The sequence below is a fragment of the Lates calcarifer genome, linkage group LG20 (genome assembly GCF_001640805.2).
Source record: "Lates calcarifer isolate ASB-BC8 linkage group LG20, TLL_Latcal_v3, whole genome shotgun sequence".
NCBI classification, from domain to species: Eukaryota; Metazoa; Chordata; class Actinopteri; family Centropomidae; genus Lates; species Lates calcarifer.
This window is the reverse complement of record NC_066852.1, coordinates 21,164,880-21,180,427: the sequence shown is the minus strand read 5'-3', so window position 1 is coordinate 21,180,427 and position 15,548 is coordinate 21,164,880. Positions and strand designations below refer to the sequence as shown.

At 43.5% G+C, this 15,548-nt stretch overlaps 1 protein-coding gene across 1 annotated transcript; it reads left to right on the top strand.

Moving 5' to 3' along the window:
* Window positions 1–64: 64 nt before the first annotated feature.
* Window positions 65–15,472, top strand: supt6h (SPT6 homolog, histone chaperone and transcription elongation factor). The gene is made up of 37 exons (XM_018691960.2): window positions 65–224; window positions 1,434–1,544; window positions 1,633–1,806; window positions 2,865–2,938; window positions 3,058–3,238; window positions 3,367–3,448; window positions 3,659–3,914; window positions 4,108–4,209; window positions 4,366–4,479; window positions 4,603–4,692; window positions 4,927–5,069; window positions 5,191–5,336; window positions 5,469–5,576; window positions 5,722–6,002; window positions 6,116–6,270; window positions 6,724–6,919; window positions 7,062–7,201; window positions 7,323–7,440; window positions 7,533–7,609; window positions 7,773–7,908; window positions 8,060–8,197; window positions 8,649–8,816; window positions 8,911–9,038; window positions 9,183–9,390; window positions 9,561–9,708; window positions 9,904–10,046; window positions 10,150–10,290; window positions 10,441–10,636; window positions 10,798–10,943; window positions 11,056–11,148; window positions 11,283–11,396; window positions 11,491–11,615; window positions 12,035–12,147; window positions 12,240–12,317; window positions 12,426–12,604; window positions 12,837–13,114; window positions 13,374–15,472. Exons 2-37 carry the CDS (start codon window positions 1,445–1,447, stop codon window positions 13,564–13,566), a joined length of 5,262 nt encoding a protein of 1,753 aa, XP_018547476.1. The 5' UTR covers window positions 65–224; window positions 1,434–1,444; the 3' UTR covers window positions 13,567–15,472.
* Window positions 15,473–15,548: the final 76 nt, after the last annotated feature.

Sequence of the window (15,548 nt, the reverse complement as noted above, 5' to 3'; positions counted from 1 at the left end):
CTTATTCAGTCGTTTCATTTTGTGTAGAATCAAGGTATACCAGCAGGGGGTGTCACTTCGCTGCTCAAAGGGTTGGAAGTTCCCTCACTCACGCATCCCGGAATTGTCATCACGCCGCTCACTCTCGGCCATTTTTACAAGTACAAGCTCCCCGAAACACAAAACACAACATAATCCCGTTATTACTGTAAATATCTACGGGATATACCACCGCGGTGAGACGTGTAAGTCCAATTTCACAGTGGTCAGTTGCGATGTTTAGATTATTGTGCTTAGCCGTTAACTAGCTGACTGTAATGCAAGTTAGCTGTTGTTGTCGTTACAGCTAATGCTAGGCTAACGCACTGATGTGCTAAAGCTGCAACTAACGTTAGACTGCGAAGTTGGCTCAGAGGCCTTGGTTTGTTCCTACAGCGGTGCATTTAGCTCGGTTTTTACTGGCAGCTTAGTTATTGTTAGACACCACGTAGCTCTTAAGGGAAAACGTGAAAATAAAGTATCAGCTATTTGGCTAAAGGTTGCTAGCTAGCTAACATGGATGGCCAACATAGTTAATAGCCTAGTGTTGCTAGCTCACAGCTAATGTTATTGAGCATAATTTTAATATAATCTTGTTGTTTTTTGATCGACACCTCACCGTCTAATTTAGAGATATCATCTGGATAACATTAGCTAACGTTACAGTGAAAGAAAGTTATGAGCTTGGTCGGTCACCTCCGTCGATGCTGTGTGTGCGCATTGCGACATCGTTAGGTGTAGTTTCCTTTTTTCTTGATCTTGCCATTTAAATCTAGTGTACTGGCGTTGCAACACAGAGGTAGAGTAAAAATCGCTGTAAAAGTTATCTTCTCAAATATAGATATTATATGGTACTGTTCATTATTATGTAATTGGTTTAATGTGGTCAATAATTCAGTGTACAGTTCATCAAACATGTTTTGGGAATGTGCCATAATTGTTTTCACCTACAATTACGCGCTTTTGTATGTGTTTGCTTATAGAATATGGAAAGTTACAGGACAGCACAGATTATACATAATCCTTTAGACATAGTCGACCACCTTACAATTAGTAAAAGCTCATGCAGAGATTGTTAAGTATACAGAGATACCAAATGTGTGAGGGCGAATTTTGGTCAGACACACTGGAATTGTGCAGCACTTAAAAAACGTGTGTCTTAGTTTTGGGTATTTCACACAATGCAATCAACATATATATAACATTAATGAGGAGTTGTAAGAAGCTGGTGAAGAATATACATGTAATATTCTCTGTGTGAAATAAGATGATTTTTCCAACTTTAAAGCTGCTTAAATGGAAAGTGGGTTTTAAGGAGTGAAATTGCAATTATAGGATAATGTTTATGGTAGAGCAAATCAATCCTTGGCTGATGCTTAGCAAGCTTACTAACAGCATCTTGAACTTCTTCTCAGGAACAGCAGTCATGTCAGACTTCATTGAGAGCGAGGCCGAGGAGTCAGAGGAGGAGTTTGAGGAGAAAGACCTAAAGCCTAAGAAGACCCAGAGGTTTATGGAGGTGGATGGTAAGATTTTAAGTCTTACATTTGGGGTGTGTGTTTTAAAGATGGGGACATATGACGTGTGGACTACTCACATGTTGTTTCTCAACAGATGAAGAGGAAGAAGAGGAGAACACAGAGGACCAGGACGAGCAAGGGAATTTACGTGGACTCATTGATGATGGAGATGAGGAGGGGGAGGAGGAGGAGGAAGAAGCTGAAAGAAGTAGGAGTGGAGCGGACAGTGACTCAGAGGAAGAAGTGAGGCATCGACGCAAAAAGCGCAGTGAGTTCATCAGGTGTTTTTAAAGCGTTGCAGCCATCACACAATGAGTTGTTGCAGGTCCTGATAAGTTTAAAGAACTTATGGTTGAAACGGCTATACTCTTCCACACCGCTTACTGTTTAACCTCTTTCCATGCAGACTCACATTCTCCCACTAGTTCCCACATGGCTCTCAATAACAACAAAAATCAATAAGCACTGTTCATTGTCTCTGCATGTTCTGTTGCTGTGATAATTGGCAATAATGGTAATATTTAGTTTTGTTAAGTGACCTCCCACTTGTGTTTACGAAAGAACAGTAGTGAAAAGCCATAAACATCACATTTACTTCCCATAACTGTAGCCTCATTATACAGTAAAATGCTGATTATTTTTGGACCCACAAATCTAACTCTGAGCTGATTATGGATCAGGTTGATGTTTTTGAATCAGCAGTGATTTCCCAAAATAACACAGAATTTATCTCTGAGGAGCCAGTTCATAAAGTATTTCCTATAATACTGCAATTACATGTTATTATAGTTTCTCTGGGTCTTGTTTTTGTATTGGACTGTGCTGAACAGTAGATTTTGAAGTGAGAGAAAATAATAGAATAGACCTTAAACACAGTTCTGGCATCTGTTGGACAGGTAAAACAACAGGTGTCCCATTTTTTTCTTCCTTTGCTTTCACCTCCACATGTTGTGGAGCCAGATGCACCCACATATTGGTTGCATTAACCTGAGCAGGTGTTGCTTGATGTTAGTTCTCTGCTAGTGTGGTGTGTCATCATTTTTCCATCTCATTATCAAAGAGAGGGAATATGTTGTTTTAGCTGCATTTACTTATTGAGCATAATAAATAACATTTGCCTTCCGACTGAAAATATGGAAGTTGAGTCATGGTGGTAGGCATAAAAAATCATTTTTTATATCTAAGTATTTTGCCATTCCTATACCTCAGAATTTGACTTCCTACTAAATAATCCCATGTGTCACCCATAAGCACTGTTTTTACAGTTGTAGAAATGCAGCATGTCTTCAAGGTGAGTCCTCTGACTGAGACTTTCCCTCCTTGCAGATTATGACGACTACCTGGATGATGATGATCTTGACCTTATTGAGGAAAACTTGGGTGTTAAAGTGAAAAGGAGGGTAAGAGTCATTTCTTGTCGCCTCTCACATTATGCCTGACTTCCACTTTCATGTCATTTTTGTACACTTGACAATGTTTGAGCCTCCTGTGCTGATGCTGTACCTGTCTCATGTCACAGAAGAAGAAATACGATCGTGTAAAAACACTGGATGATGATGAAGAAGATGATGATGAGAAAGACTTGATTGCAGATGAGATCTTTCATGGGGATGGAGAGGGTGAGCTGGAAGAAGGGGAGGCTGTGGATGAGCCTCTTCAACAAGCAGATGACGACGAAGAAGGGGAGGACGAGGAGTCAGGTGAGCCAGAAGGATTTTTAGATCTGTGTCAAATTATCTGAAAAGGGTAAGAAAGATTAGTAATTTCAACTCAGTCACACGCTTGATTTCAAAATGATGCAATATAATTTTGTGCTTTTGTTCCACAGATATAGATGATTTTATTGTGGATGATGATGGCCAGCCCATCACTAAAAAGAGGGGCAAGAAGTTCTCAGGATACACAGATGCGTGAGTGTATTAATTATTTCCCTTTTGCTGTACATTAAATGATCTTGTAGGGCTCAAGTGTTACCCCAATTCATCAATACATGATATTGATGTATGTCAGGAAGCAGTGAGACAATAAACATGAAATGGCAAGTAACTGTAAGACTCGATTTAAGAAACATACATAATCACTGACATTTCTCCTCATCGTCCCCTTTCATCTTCCCACAGAGCTCTCCAGGAGGCCCAGGAGATTTTTGGTGGCGACTTTGACTTCGCTGACTTTGACGCAGACGCCTACGACCAGGGTGAGGAGGAGGAGGAGGACCAGGATGAGGAGGGCTGGGACCGACCCAAGAAACAGACCAAGAGGAGGCAGGGGAGGAAGAGCATCTTTGAGATTTACGAGCCCAGTGAGCTGGAGAGTAGTCACATGACCGACCAGGACAATGAGATCCGCTCAACAGACATGCCTGAGAGGTTCCAGGTGTGTGTTGTTACATTATGATATGGACAATATGGATTCATAATGACTGCTTTCTCTTTGTTAATGTTCACTGAGAACAGATGAGGCAACTTTATGAACTGTCAGTTAATCCTTGAAAGCACATGTATTCTGTGTTTGCCTGATGTTTTCTTTCTGAGAGCCTGACCTTTTGACTCTGTTGTCCTCATTGTAGTTACGATCCATCCCAGTCAAACCTGCTGAGGATGATGAACTGGAGGAGGAAGCTGAGTGGATCTTCAGACATGGCTTCTCCACTCTTACCATATCCATGCAGGTATGATCTTTGCCATACACACTTCAGAACAATGCACACCCAAAGAACACAAAAACCTTTCTTCCCCTGCTGTGGGACAAATGAGTAGATTTTACTTGGATCTATCCCATATTTATCGTTTCATACATTTGTTTTTTTCAATGTGATCATAAACAGGAGAGCACAGATTATCTAGACAGGGGGACAACCACAAACTTCAGCAGGAAAGGCCCCAGCACAATTGCCAAGATCAAAGAGGCCCTCAACTTCATGAGGAATCAACAGTTTGAGGTACAGTGAGCTCACCTTACCCATATGATGAACTTCCTCCATCTGTCCCCCTAAAGCCATTAACACCTTTAAGGTACCAACATGTGTTGCTGTTGTAAAGACCTTGTTTTATTTTTTTTTTAGGTTCCATTCATAGCTTTTTACAGGAAAGAGTATGTGGAACCAGAGTTAAACATCAATGACCTTTGGAAGGTGTGGCAGTGGGATGAAAAGGTAAAGTTCCTTTTATTGCAGAAGAAATACATTGCAGACTAACAAAAGCCACGACGAGTCAGTATAAAAGGATGAATCCTCCGGATGCGCTGCACAGCTAATCCTATATTAACTGCCTCTACAAGTAATTAAACATAATTATAAATTAATCACAGTCATTTACTTCCATCATCTTGGCGTACGTCTGCCACCTCTGGTTTCTTGACTTGTACATTTTCATTCCTCACCCATCAGTGGACTCAGCTGAAGACCAGGAAGCAGAACCTGACCCGCCTATTTCAGAAAATGCAGTCCTATCAGTTCGAGCAGATCTCTGCTGACCCTGACAAACCTTTGGCTGATGGCATCCGTCCCCTGGACACTGCTGATATGGAGAGGCAAGTCTTGATAAAATTGGAGATCTGTATTTGATTACGACTTCACTAATTCTAAGTTGACATGGTGGTTGATGATAAACAATGCTGTCCATCCATTCAAACCTCTTACTATTTTCTATAGGCTGAAAGATGTGCAGACTCTTGAAGAGCTGGGTGATGTGTACAACCACTTTCTGCTCTACTATGGCCGAGATATCCCAAAGATGCAAAATGCTGCCAAGGCCAACAAGAAGAGGCTCAAGAAGATCAAAGAAGTGTCTGAGGATGGTGAGACGGACAAGTCTGAATTGACCATTTCATTCATTGATGATGGACGGAAAATGCATAAGGAGTGTTTGCATTATTTTAACAATTTGCTACATGACTGATGTTGGTGGACTGTCTTCATGGTGTCTTCAGGTGAGGAAGAGGAACTGGAGGTCGAAGAAGAAGAAGAACAAAAAGGACCTGATCTCAAGCTGGCATCTCGCAGGGATATGTACAGCATCTGTCAGAGCGTGGGACTTGGTTAGTCTCCTTCTCTTTTTTTACCTTGCACACAATCTTTCTTCCTTGCACAGCTTAATCCCTTGGACTGTGAATAAGTTGGTAGATCCGGCTGTATCCAGTGCCTGCACTTCAACAGCTTTTTCTTTTTCTTCCTTTACTGCAGATGGCTTGGCTAAAAAGTTTGGGTTAACTCCGGAGCAGTTTGGAGAAAATCTGAGAGACAGTTACCAGCGTCACGAGACAGAGCAGTTCCCTGCTGAGCCTGTAGAGCTGGCCAAAGATTATGTTTGCAGTCAGTTCACCACTCCCGAGGCAGTGCTGGAGGGAACCAGGTACATGGTGGCCATGCAGATTGCTAGGGAACCTCTGGTCAGACATGTTCTCCGACAGACCTTTCAGGAGAGGGCCAAGATCAACATCAAACCTACAAAGAAGGGCAAAAAGGTATGGACACATTTAATCACAGACATCTAATATAAGTGGAAGGTTTTCCTAACTTGCAGAACATGCTCTGAATACCATTTTAACCTGACTTGCCCTCTCTCGACTTTCTGTAGGAGATAGACGAGGCTCATTTTGCCTACTCCTTCAAGTATCTTAAGAACAAGCCTGTAAAAGAGCTGAATGGGGATCAGTTCTTAAAGATGTGCCTGGCAGAGGACGAGGGGCTGCTTACCATTGACATCTGTATAGACCTCATAGGCGTCAAAGGGTAAGTACAGTGACAGTGCTGACAACCAAAAGAGTGGAGAAAGATCAGTTCAGTGGTGTTAATCTACCAGTTGTGCATATGATGAACCTGCTCAGTCCAGATATATGTTAATGTCATTAAGCAGACAAATGATTAAGGAGACTGGCTTCTTCCACCAAGTCACTTTTAATGCATGTTCCTTGGCCATAGGACTTCAACAAGCACAGGAACTGCTCTGACAAACTGTTGTGCCATTTTTAGCGTCTGCATTGAAACCTAGCTTGGATGTTGGAGGAAAAGGGGTTTGATAAGTAGGTTAGGTCCCCTGAGTTCAATTTCTTGAAATTTTAAGCCGCAGCTTATGTTTATATCCACATCCTTGTCAGTAGAGCATGGGGCTTTTGAAATAGGACTCTTGTAATATTAAGGCATTTTCTCTGCTTCTCTGTGTGAATTCCCTCTGCCTCTCCTCAGATATGCCGGGGACCAGACGTACTTTGATGAGATCAAACAGTTCTACTACAGGGATGAGTTCAGTCACCAGGTGCAGGAGTGGAACAGGCAGCGAACTTTAGCCATAGAGCGAGCTCTCAATCAGTTCCTCTACCCTCAGATGGCCAAGGAGCTCAAGAGCAAACTGATCGCTGAGGCCAAAGAGAGTATTGTCAGGGTAATTGTTTCCTCTTATTGTACCACCACATTTTTGTATTAGTGTTATGCATATGAAGTCATGTCAGAGAAGGTCATCAAACATTGCATGTTTGATTAGTGTTTTAATAATAAACTCTGTCGTTTGCAATTTCTTCTTCTAGTCCTGCTGTCGCCGGTTGTATAACTGGCTCAAGGTGGCTCCTTACAGGCCAGATCAGCAGGTTGAGGAAGATGACGATCTGATGGATGAGAATCAGGGCAAAGGCATTCGTGTATTGGGTGTAGCCTATGCACCCAGCAGGTATGGTCCCCAGATTATTTATTCCTCAGATATATTGGTAGCTTGAATTGTGTTTATTTTGCAGTGTTTGCTGCATAAATGACACAGTTATGTAACACTTAACACGCCTCCCCTCTTGCAGAGATACACCAGTTTTCTGTGCTCTGATCAACGGGGAAGGAGAGGTGGTGGACTTCCTGCGTCTGCCCTATTTCATGAAGAGGAGGAATGCCTTTAGGGAGGATGAGAGAGAGAAGAAGGTACAAGTGCAGTCAACAGATGTTTTTCTGACTTAAGAAAATGTTGCCGGACGCTTCATTGAGATGATCACTCCTGTGTGTGTCACCCTCAGGCCAACGACATTGAAAATCTCAAGAAGTTTCTGTCCAGCAAGAAACCTCACGTGGTTGCTGTTGCTGGAGAAAACCGGTAAATATCTATCTCTTAGTGTGTGTGTGTGTGTGTGTGTGTGTGTGTGTGTGTATATATATATATATATATATATATATATATATATATATATTTGGAACAACATTTACAAGATATCGGGGAGTCAAAGTGTAAATGTTAAAAATATTCTATGTGTATGCAGAGATGCCCAAATGATCATGGAGGACATCAAGAGGACTATCAGCGAGCTTGAACAAGAGTCCTCTCTGCCCGCTGTGGGAGTGGAACTTATTGACAATGAATTGGCTACATTGTATATGAACAGCAAGAAATCTGAGGTAAACACCTCACCATACCATACACCGACACATCAGTGTGTATGGCAATTCATCACAATTTGTGGATCCAAAGTGTTTTTCAGATGTGACTCAATGTCCTCAACCATTTACAGTTTGTTTTCCCCTGACCCTCTGCTTTCTGTTTGTGCAGACTGATTTTAGGGATTACCCTCCCTTGCTGCGACAGGCTGTGTCGATAGCAAGGAAGATCCAGGATCCCCTGGTGGAGTATGCTCAGGTCTGCAGCACTGACGAAGATATTCTCTGCCTCAAACTACACCCGCTACAGGTGAGAGATGGAAGAAAAGAGTGGAGCTGTTTAGTTTTTATCAGTGCATATGTCTTTATTCCTGTTGAAGAATGAGGGGCAGATTTACAGCTTTTCTTGTGAAAATTATTTTCTTGAAGGCTGGATGGATGTAATGATGATTGTCTGATTTTCACGGTTGTTGTTTATTTGTCTCTTGGTTTTTAGTCCATCTCTAATTTTCCTGCAGCATCACATAGACCCATTACATATTGCAAGTTAAGTTTCAGCTACAAGAAAGTCTGGAAACAGCTGTTCAATAATCTATTCAGCTCAGTCCAATACATCACATAGTGAATATTAAAATATTAATATGACTTGCTGCCTCTCCAAACTCCTGAACATCAATAACTGCCATTAAAACTTTGTGTGTGATTTAAGTGAAACATGATTCTTCAGCTACGTACCAAAACCAATCACCTTTTTTTCTCAGGAACATGTGGTGAAGGAAGATTTGCTCTCTGCTCTCTACTGTGAATTCATCAACCGTGTGAATGAGGTTGGAGTGGATGTGAACAGGGCCATCGCTCATCCTCACACTCAGAGCCTGGTCCAGTATGTCTGTGGTCTGGGACCAAGAAAGGGCTCCCACCTGCTCAAGGTTTGCCTATGTACTTCTATCATTAAGTTCTTGTCATGTCTGAACGTATAGTGACTTATTTGCCGACCTGATAACCACTGTGGTCCTTGTACAGATTCTGAAGCAGAACAACACTCGTCTGGAGAACAGGACCCAGCTGGTCACAATGTGTCACATGGGACCTAAGGTTTTTATCAACTGTGCTGGTTTCATCAAGATCGACACTGCATCACTTGGAGACAGGTTGGTACCTTGTCAACGGGCTGTTACACACTCACCCAGTGCTAAATCCACTGCTGTTAAGCCTGTGATCTGTCATTTAGCCTGTCAAGAGGTTATTTTAAATCGCCATTGTTTCCCCCTACACACACACACACACACATACAGTACGGACTCCTACATCGAGGTTCTGGATGGGTCTCGTGTCCACCCTGAGACATATGAGTGGGCTCGTAAGATGGCTGTGGATGCCCTCGAGTATGACGAGTCAGCAGAAGATGCCAACCCAGCCGGAGCTCTGGAGGAAATCTTGGAAAATCCAGAACGTCTCAAAGATCTGGATCTGGATGCCTTTGCTGAAGAGCTTGAGAGACAGGTCAGTTTTTAGACTTTAAACAGCTTCAAGAACAATATACTACAGAGCAGAAAACTGTGATTTGATTTAGTTGTTTTTTGAGTTTAGTCCAAATGAAAGGACATGTCAGACACCACTGTGTGTTTCAGGACTCTCTCATGTGGATTTTCTGCCATGTTCTGTCCCTGCAGGGTTACGGCAACAAGGGAATTACTCTGTATGATATCCGTGCAGAGCTTAGTTGCAGATACAAAGACCTGAGAGTTCCCTACAGAGTCCCCAACACTGAGGAGGTCTTCAATCTGCTCACCAAGGAGACTCCAGAGACCTTTTATATTGGTAATGAACATTGCACTGAAGTACACACATTTATCTCTTGAATTAAATATCACCAAAGATCAATACTTTATAGTTGATTCCTAGCCGTCAGCACTCAGCCTAAGAAGTTGATGCAGCCATCATAGCACAGGAGTGATGTTTGTGAAGTATCGGCCTTTTGACTGTGGTTGATGTGTTTTTCTCATTTTCTTCCAGGTAAGCTGATCACCAGTATAGTAACTGGTATCGCTCACCGGCGACCTCAGGGAGAGAGCTATGATCAGGCCATACGTAACGATGCTACAGGGCTGTGGCAGTGTCCCTTCTGCCAGCAGGACAACTTCCCTGAACTCAGCGAGGTACTAGACAATCTCACTTTATCCTCTTTTGACAACTTGATGTGAGAGAACAGCTGAGAGTTTGACAGCTAAACATCATCTTTGTTTTGTGTCGCTGCTTTAGGTGTGGAATCACTTTGACAGTGGTTCATGTCCAGGTCAGGCCATTGGGGTGCGGTCCAGATTGGATAACGGCGTCCAGGGATTCATTCCCACCAAGTTTCTAAGCGACAAAGTGGTCAAACACCCTGAGGAGAGGGTGAAGGTGAGGCGTTGCTTGTTGCCTTTCAACTTTTTTTTTCCTACCTCTCACGTGGAAAAAATTGCAAAAAAAATCCTGTCCCTCATGTCCTTCCATGTTCTGTTGTGGTACCTGTGTAAAACATGATTGTCCCTCTTCCCTGTCCTGCTTCAGGTGGGCATGACAGTTCACTGCCGCATCATGAAAATCGACATTGAGAAATTCAGCGTCGACCTCACATGCCGCACCTCAGATTTGATGGACAAGGCCAATGAGTGGAAGCTTCCCAAGGACAGCTACTATGACTTTGACACAGAGTCTGAAGACCAAAAACAGGAGGAGGAGCTCAAAAAGAAACAACAGCGAACACGTTAGTATAATAACAGTGTTAAGAAAAGTGTCTTTAAAAACGTTTCACTGCTACTTGTGGGGAATTTTTCCTCCTAGTACTCTTTGTTTATCCAGTAACATTTACTTCCACATCACTGAACCTTATACTATCTGTCTGTTGCTTGCATTTGTTCTTTCCAGCATATATAAAGCGTGTGATCGCCCACCCCAACTTCCACAATATCAGCTTCAACCAGGCAGAGAAGATGATGGAAACACTGGACCAGGGAGACTTGATCATCAGACCCAGCAGCAAGGGAGAGAACCACCTCACCGTCACCTGGAAAGTAAGAAACTGATGGAGGGGGAGAAAAGACTGAGGTTGAGCACAATAACAGGAAATTAAATATACAGACAATACGATGCAGTATAACACAGTCTGACTCTGATGTCTTGTAGGTGGCTGACGGTATCTACCAGCATGTGGACGTGAGAGAGGAAGGCAAAGAGAATGCATTCAGCTTAGGGCACACTCTTTGGATCAACAATGAAGTAAGCAGTTTTGTTTCCCCCTTGTATAGCATGGCGTCCATCAAACATGCAGAAAATGTTTGGTGAAACATCAGTGTTGTTTTGGCTGCCGCTGCTGCTGCATGTTCTTTAAGAGTCTCTTGCGCTCTCTGCAGGAATTTGAAGATCTGGATGAAATCACTGCTCGGTACATTCAGCCAATGGCATCGTTTGCCCGGGATCTCTTGGGGCATAAGTACTTCCAGGAGTGCAACGGGGGAAACAAGGAGGTATGCACTGATTTACTTCTACTACCTGTGTTTTGCCGCCAAGTTGTGCCTCTCACACCTTACGCCTGCTTCCATCTTGTTCTCTCTTTGATAGAAAATGGAGGAGTTATTGGTCAGGACAAAGAGGGAAAAGCCAACTTTTATTCCTTACTTTATTTCGGCTTGTAAAGATTTGCCAGGAAAGTTCATACTGGGCTACCAGCCTCGCGGAAAACCACGGTGAGCACAAATGTTTTTGTCTCCTCTGTCCTCTGATTACTCACTATACAGATGCCAGCAGTCAAAAGTATTGACTGAATAAGTTGCTGATTTAAAGCAGAATTGTAAATGTTGCTTTTCCTCAAAGCAGCTCTGGCTCACATTAAACCCACAGAAACTGATGACGATGCCATTTAGTTCTGTAAATGAATCACACTGACATATGGTGACGTGCAGGGGTCCTCCGCTACTACAGAAGCTCATATTGGCATGTTGTCATGTCACATGTGTTGTGCAAAACTAGTCACCACATGATTCTTATCCACTCTCCCACACAGCTGCTCCTCTGTGAAGCCATTTTTTAGCACTTACAGGTTTGAATGACAAGGTTTCCATATCTGCAGAACTGATTGTCACTATTCCACTTTTTTCCCCCCCAGGATTGAGTATGTGACCATCACCCCAGATGGCTTCCGCTACCGTTCACAGATATTTCCCACAGTAAACGGACTATTCCGTTGGTTTAAGGACCATTACCAAGAGCCTGTACCAGGTATGGAAGCATTATAACTATTGTTTGTGGTGCATATTACAACAGTTGAATATAATGTGGATTATAATTGAATATTTTCTCCCCTGTCAAAGGCATCACTCCCACCAACAGCAGCAGGACAAGGACACCTGCGTCCCTGAACGCCACCCCAGCCAATATCAACATTGCAGGTCAGTTCCACTCTCCTCCACACACACACACACACACATCTACATTTTCAGCATGTGTAGAATTGTAGTACATTTTTACTACTTTCTAATTAATTCCCTCCTTCTTAGACTTGACACGAGCTGTCAATGCCCTCCCACGCAACATGACCTCTCAGATGTTCAGTGCCATCGCCGCAGTCACAGGCCAGGGCCAGAACCCCAACACCACCCCCGCACAGTGGGGCTCCAGCCAATACGGCTACGGTGGAAGCACAGGAGGAGGAGGAGGGAGCTCCTCTGCTTATCACGTGAGTGCAGCTTTTAGTGTTAATGTGGAAGGAAAAAGATTGTTTTTGAGATGTCGGTGGCTCCAAACAGGAACATTCACTTCAGCTCTAAATAAATTGGAAACTCAACAGGATACAAAATCCAAATACTTTAGATGTTGTGATTATGGTAAATAGCAAACTTTGTTAAGATGCAGTTCATATTCGATGTGTATCAGAGCCACATTCATTACCAGCACTTCCTCCGCTGCAGGTATTTGCTACACCTCAGCAGCCCATGGCGACGCCCATGATGACACCCAGCTACTCCTACACCACACCAAGCCAGCAGGCCCTGGGCACCCCACAGTACCCCGGCTCCACCCCGCAGTCTTCACACTCTCACGCACACGCCCACCCACACGTGTCGCACCATGGCCATCACGGCCATCACAGCAGCCACCACGGCCACTCGTCCGGCACGCCGTCGTCCTCCACCTCATCCAGAGGACGGACACCGCAGCAGCAGCAGCAGCAGCAGCAGCCGCCAAAGTAAGGACAGGGGGAATATGTGTGAATGACTTAATGTACTCTAACCATGTGTTTCTGGAAAAAAACATCCTGATTTAATTGTGTGTGGTCAACAAATTCAGAGTGCTTGATGTCCATTTTGCAGTATGTAACTCCACCATTAGATGGTGCTAAACTCACAATCTGAATCATTTTAAAGCTGCCTAACGTTCAATCCGTTCTGCTTCCCTACACTGTTTTTTGGCTTAAACACCTCCCTCTCTGTCCTCCCTCCCCGCAGGCCAAGCGGCAGCAGCGCCTCTGCAGTGGACTGGGGCAAGATGGCGGAGCAGTGGCTGAAGGAGAAAGAAGCAGAGGGGCGGAAGAAAGCCCAGAGGATGACGCCCCGACCGTCACCCAGCCCCATGATCGAGAGCACACCCATGTCCATCGCTGGAGACGCCACACCTCTGCTTGACGAAATGGACCGATAGGACACGCGGGGGGGCGTCGGCACAACCCCCACCCCCCCACCCCCTTTCCCTACTCCATCCTCTGTACTGCTGCTTCATCTGGATAACCATCCACCTTTTGTCTCTCCCACAACCCATCAGCTCTTTCATCAAGCTGAGCACGAGCTGGAGTCCACCCCATCCAGCTAACTGTCCCTTCATATGTTCTCTCTTCTCCTCCTGATAATGTAGCTGCAGTTTATCAGTCTGGTATCATCCATCCCTCTTGTGTTCCTGTCTACCCATCTCATCCCAAATGTTTCACCCCCTCACCTCCAGCCAGCTGCTCTGGCTGCATAGTATTTTGTATAGTCAGAATAACACTGTATATGTCACGCAGAAAGTCAGTACAATGACAAAAAAACTTGAAATATCTGACAGCAGTTGCATATAGGATATGGACCTACACAGACATTGTCAGACAAGCTGTCGGGCTATCTTTATTTTTGCAATTGGTTTTAGTTTGATCCATGAATGGTTCTGACAGAGGGGCACAGTTACAGTTTCCAGAAACCACCTTTCCTCATTTATGATCGGCGGGTTTTTGCAAACAATTGCCAAAAGAGCGCTTTGCCAAGCCAATCAGGAAATTGAAATTTTTTTGTATGGAATGCGTCAGAATGAATAAAGACTGTTTTTTTTCTGTCTGAACCTTAAAGCCTCTGCTCTTCACATCTGTCAAAGCAAACACATCTGTAACTGTACAGACGCGCGCACGCTGAATCGTGAGGGACGAGTTAAAGGGGAAGCAAAATTAATTGAGGGAGAAACCGCTGCGCCAGCTTGAGTTTCTCTCACGTGAGTTACTGCTAGTCGTCTCCACCGCATGCTGTATTATGATCAGCTGATGTATTTTGGCTCCTGTAGATAGCCTCTAATGTATTGTTGACTCTTATTTGACCTAAGAATACTTTGCGGACACTTCCCACGTGCCACCCCCCGGAGATAACGGCAGTTGTTTCTTTCATGTGCATTCATGCGAGGCCGTGCAGAAGAAGTTAACTCACATTTTAAAGCAGTTGATTTTAATGACGGTATCTAACTGGCAGATTTTCTGAATGGAAACACTTCACCATGTCAGGCAGTCATCCATGGCAGTTAGACGGTCATTTTTTTACTCAAATTTGAATCTCTTGTATCTTTAATGTTTGCTGTTGGCCGAGTGTTTCACCTTTGACGTTGGGTTATGATGTTGGTCACCTTGAAGGATGTGATCCCCTCACGCACCGCTGCTGCAGTTCAGTCCCAGACAGTATCGCTTTTTCCTATTGAATGTCGACAAACAAGAACATGTCTTTCCACAGCTGCAACAGTAAAAAAATTAATCTGAGTGGAGGAGTTCAAATTCCTCTTAACCGTAACACTATCAGCAGAAGATACTATCAAACTGACTTCCTCCTGTGTTTATATTCCTAACTGTATAATATAATATTCTGAGCTGCACGCAGCTGTTTCAGTAGAGTGAGTATATTGTTGTTAAAAACACATTGAATCTTTTGTGATTGTCATGCGGCAGTTTTAGGCCACTTTGCATCCCTCTCAACTTATGCATCCAGTTTTCTTCTTTTTGCTGTGCCTCTGTGCCACAGTACAAACAAGCAGCGCTGGTACTCAATGGTGTGCTTCATTTTTGCAGTGTGCAAAGTATCATGGTCCCATAATATGCATATTGTTTTAAATAATTATGTTGTTTTTTGTTTGTTTTTTTCTTTTTTGCGTAAACTTTACTGGTTTTACATCTCTTGCCAGATTAAGGTATCACATCTTTCTCAACGAGGCTGTGATTGGTTGTCAGCAGTAGTTGGTGATAAGAGGAGAAATGATGTCTCTGGCTCTGCTGACGATCTTTTCTACCTGTGATCCCTTTAATAAAAGTGTTCATATTAAACCATGAGTCTTGTTCATGTTGATTTGGGAAACACACTGACAGTCTCGACATGTGATGTACACATAATTGTGTGTGT

Bases quoted from the DNA above. Each gene is read 5' to 3' on its own strand.
- supt6h (XM_018691960.2), top strand. From the start codon at position 1,445: ATGTCAGACTTCATTGAGAGCGAGGCCGAGGAGTCAGAGGAGGAGTTT. The intron at 3,449-3,658 runs GTGAGTGTATTA...ATCTTCCCACAG, and splicing joins TTCTCAGGATACACAGATGC to AGCTCTCCAGGAGGCCCAGG. The intron at 5,337-5,468 runs GTGAGACGGACA...TGGTGTCTTCAG, and splicing joins CAAAGAAGTGTCTGAGGATG to GTGAGGAAGAGGAACTGGAG.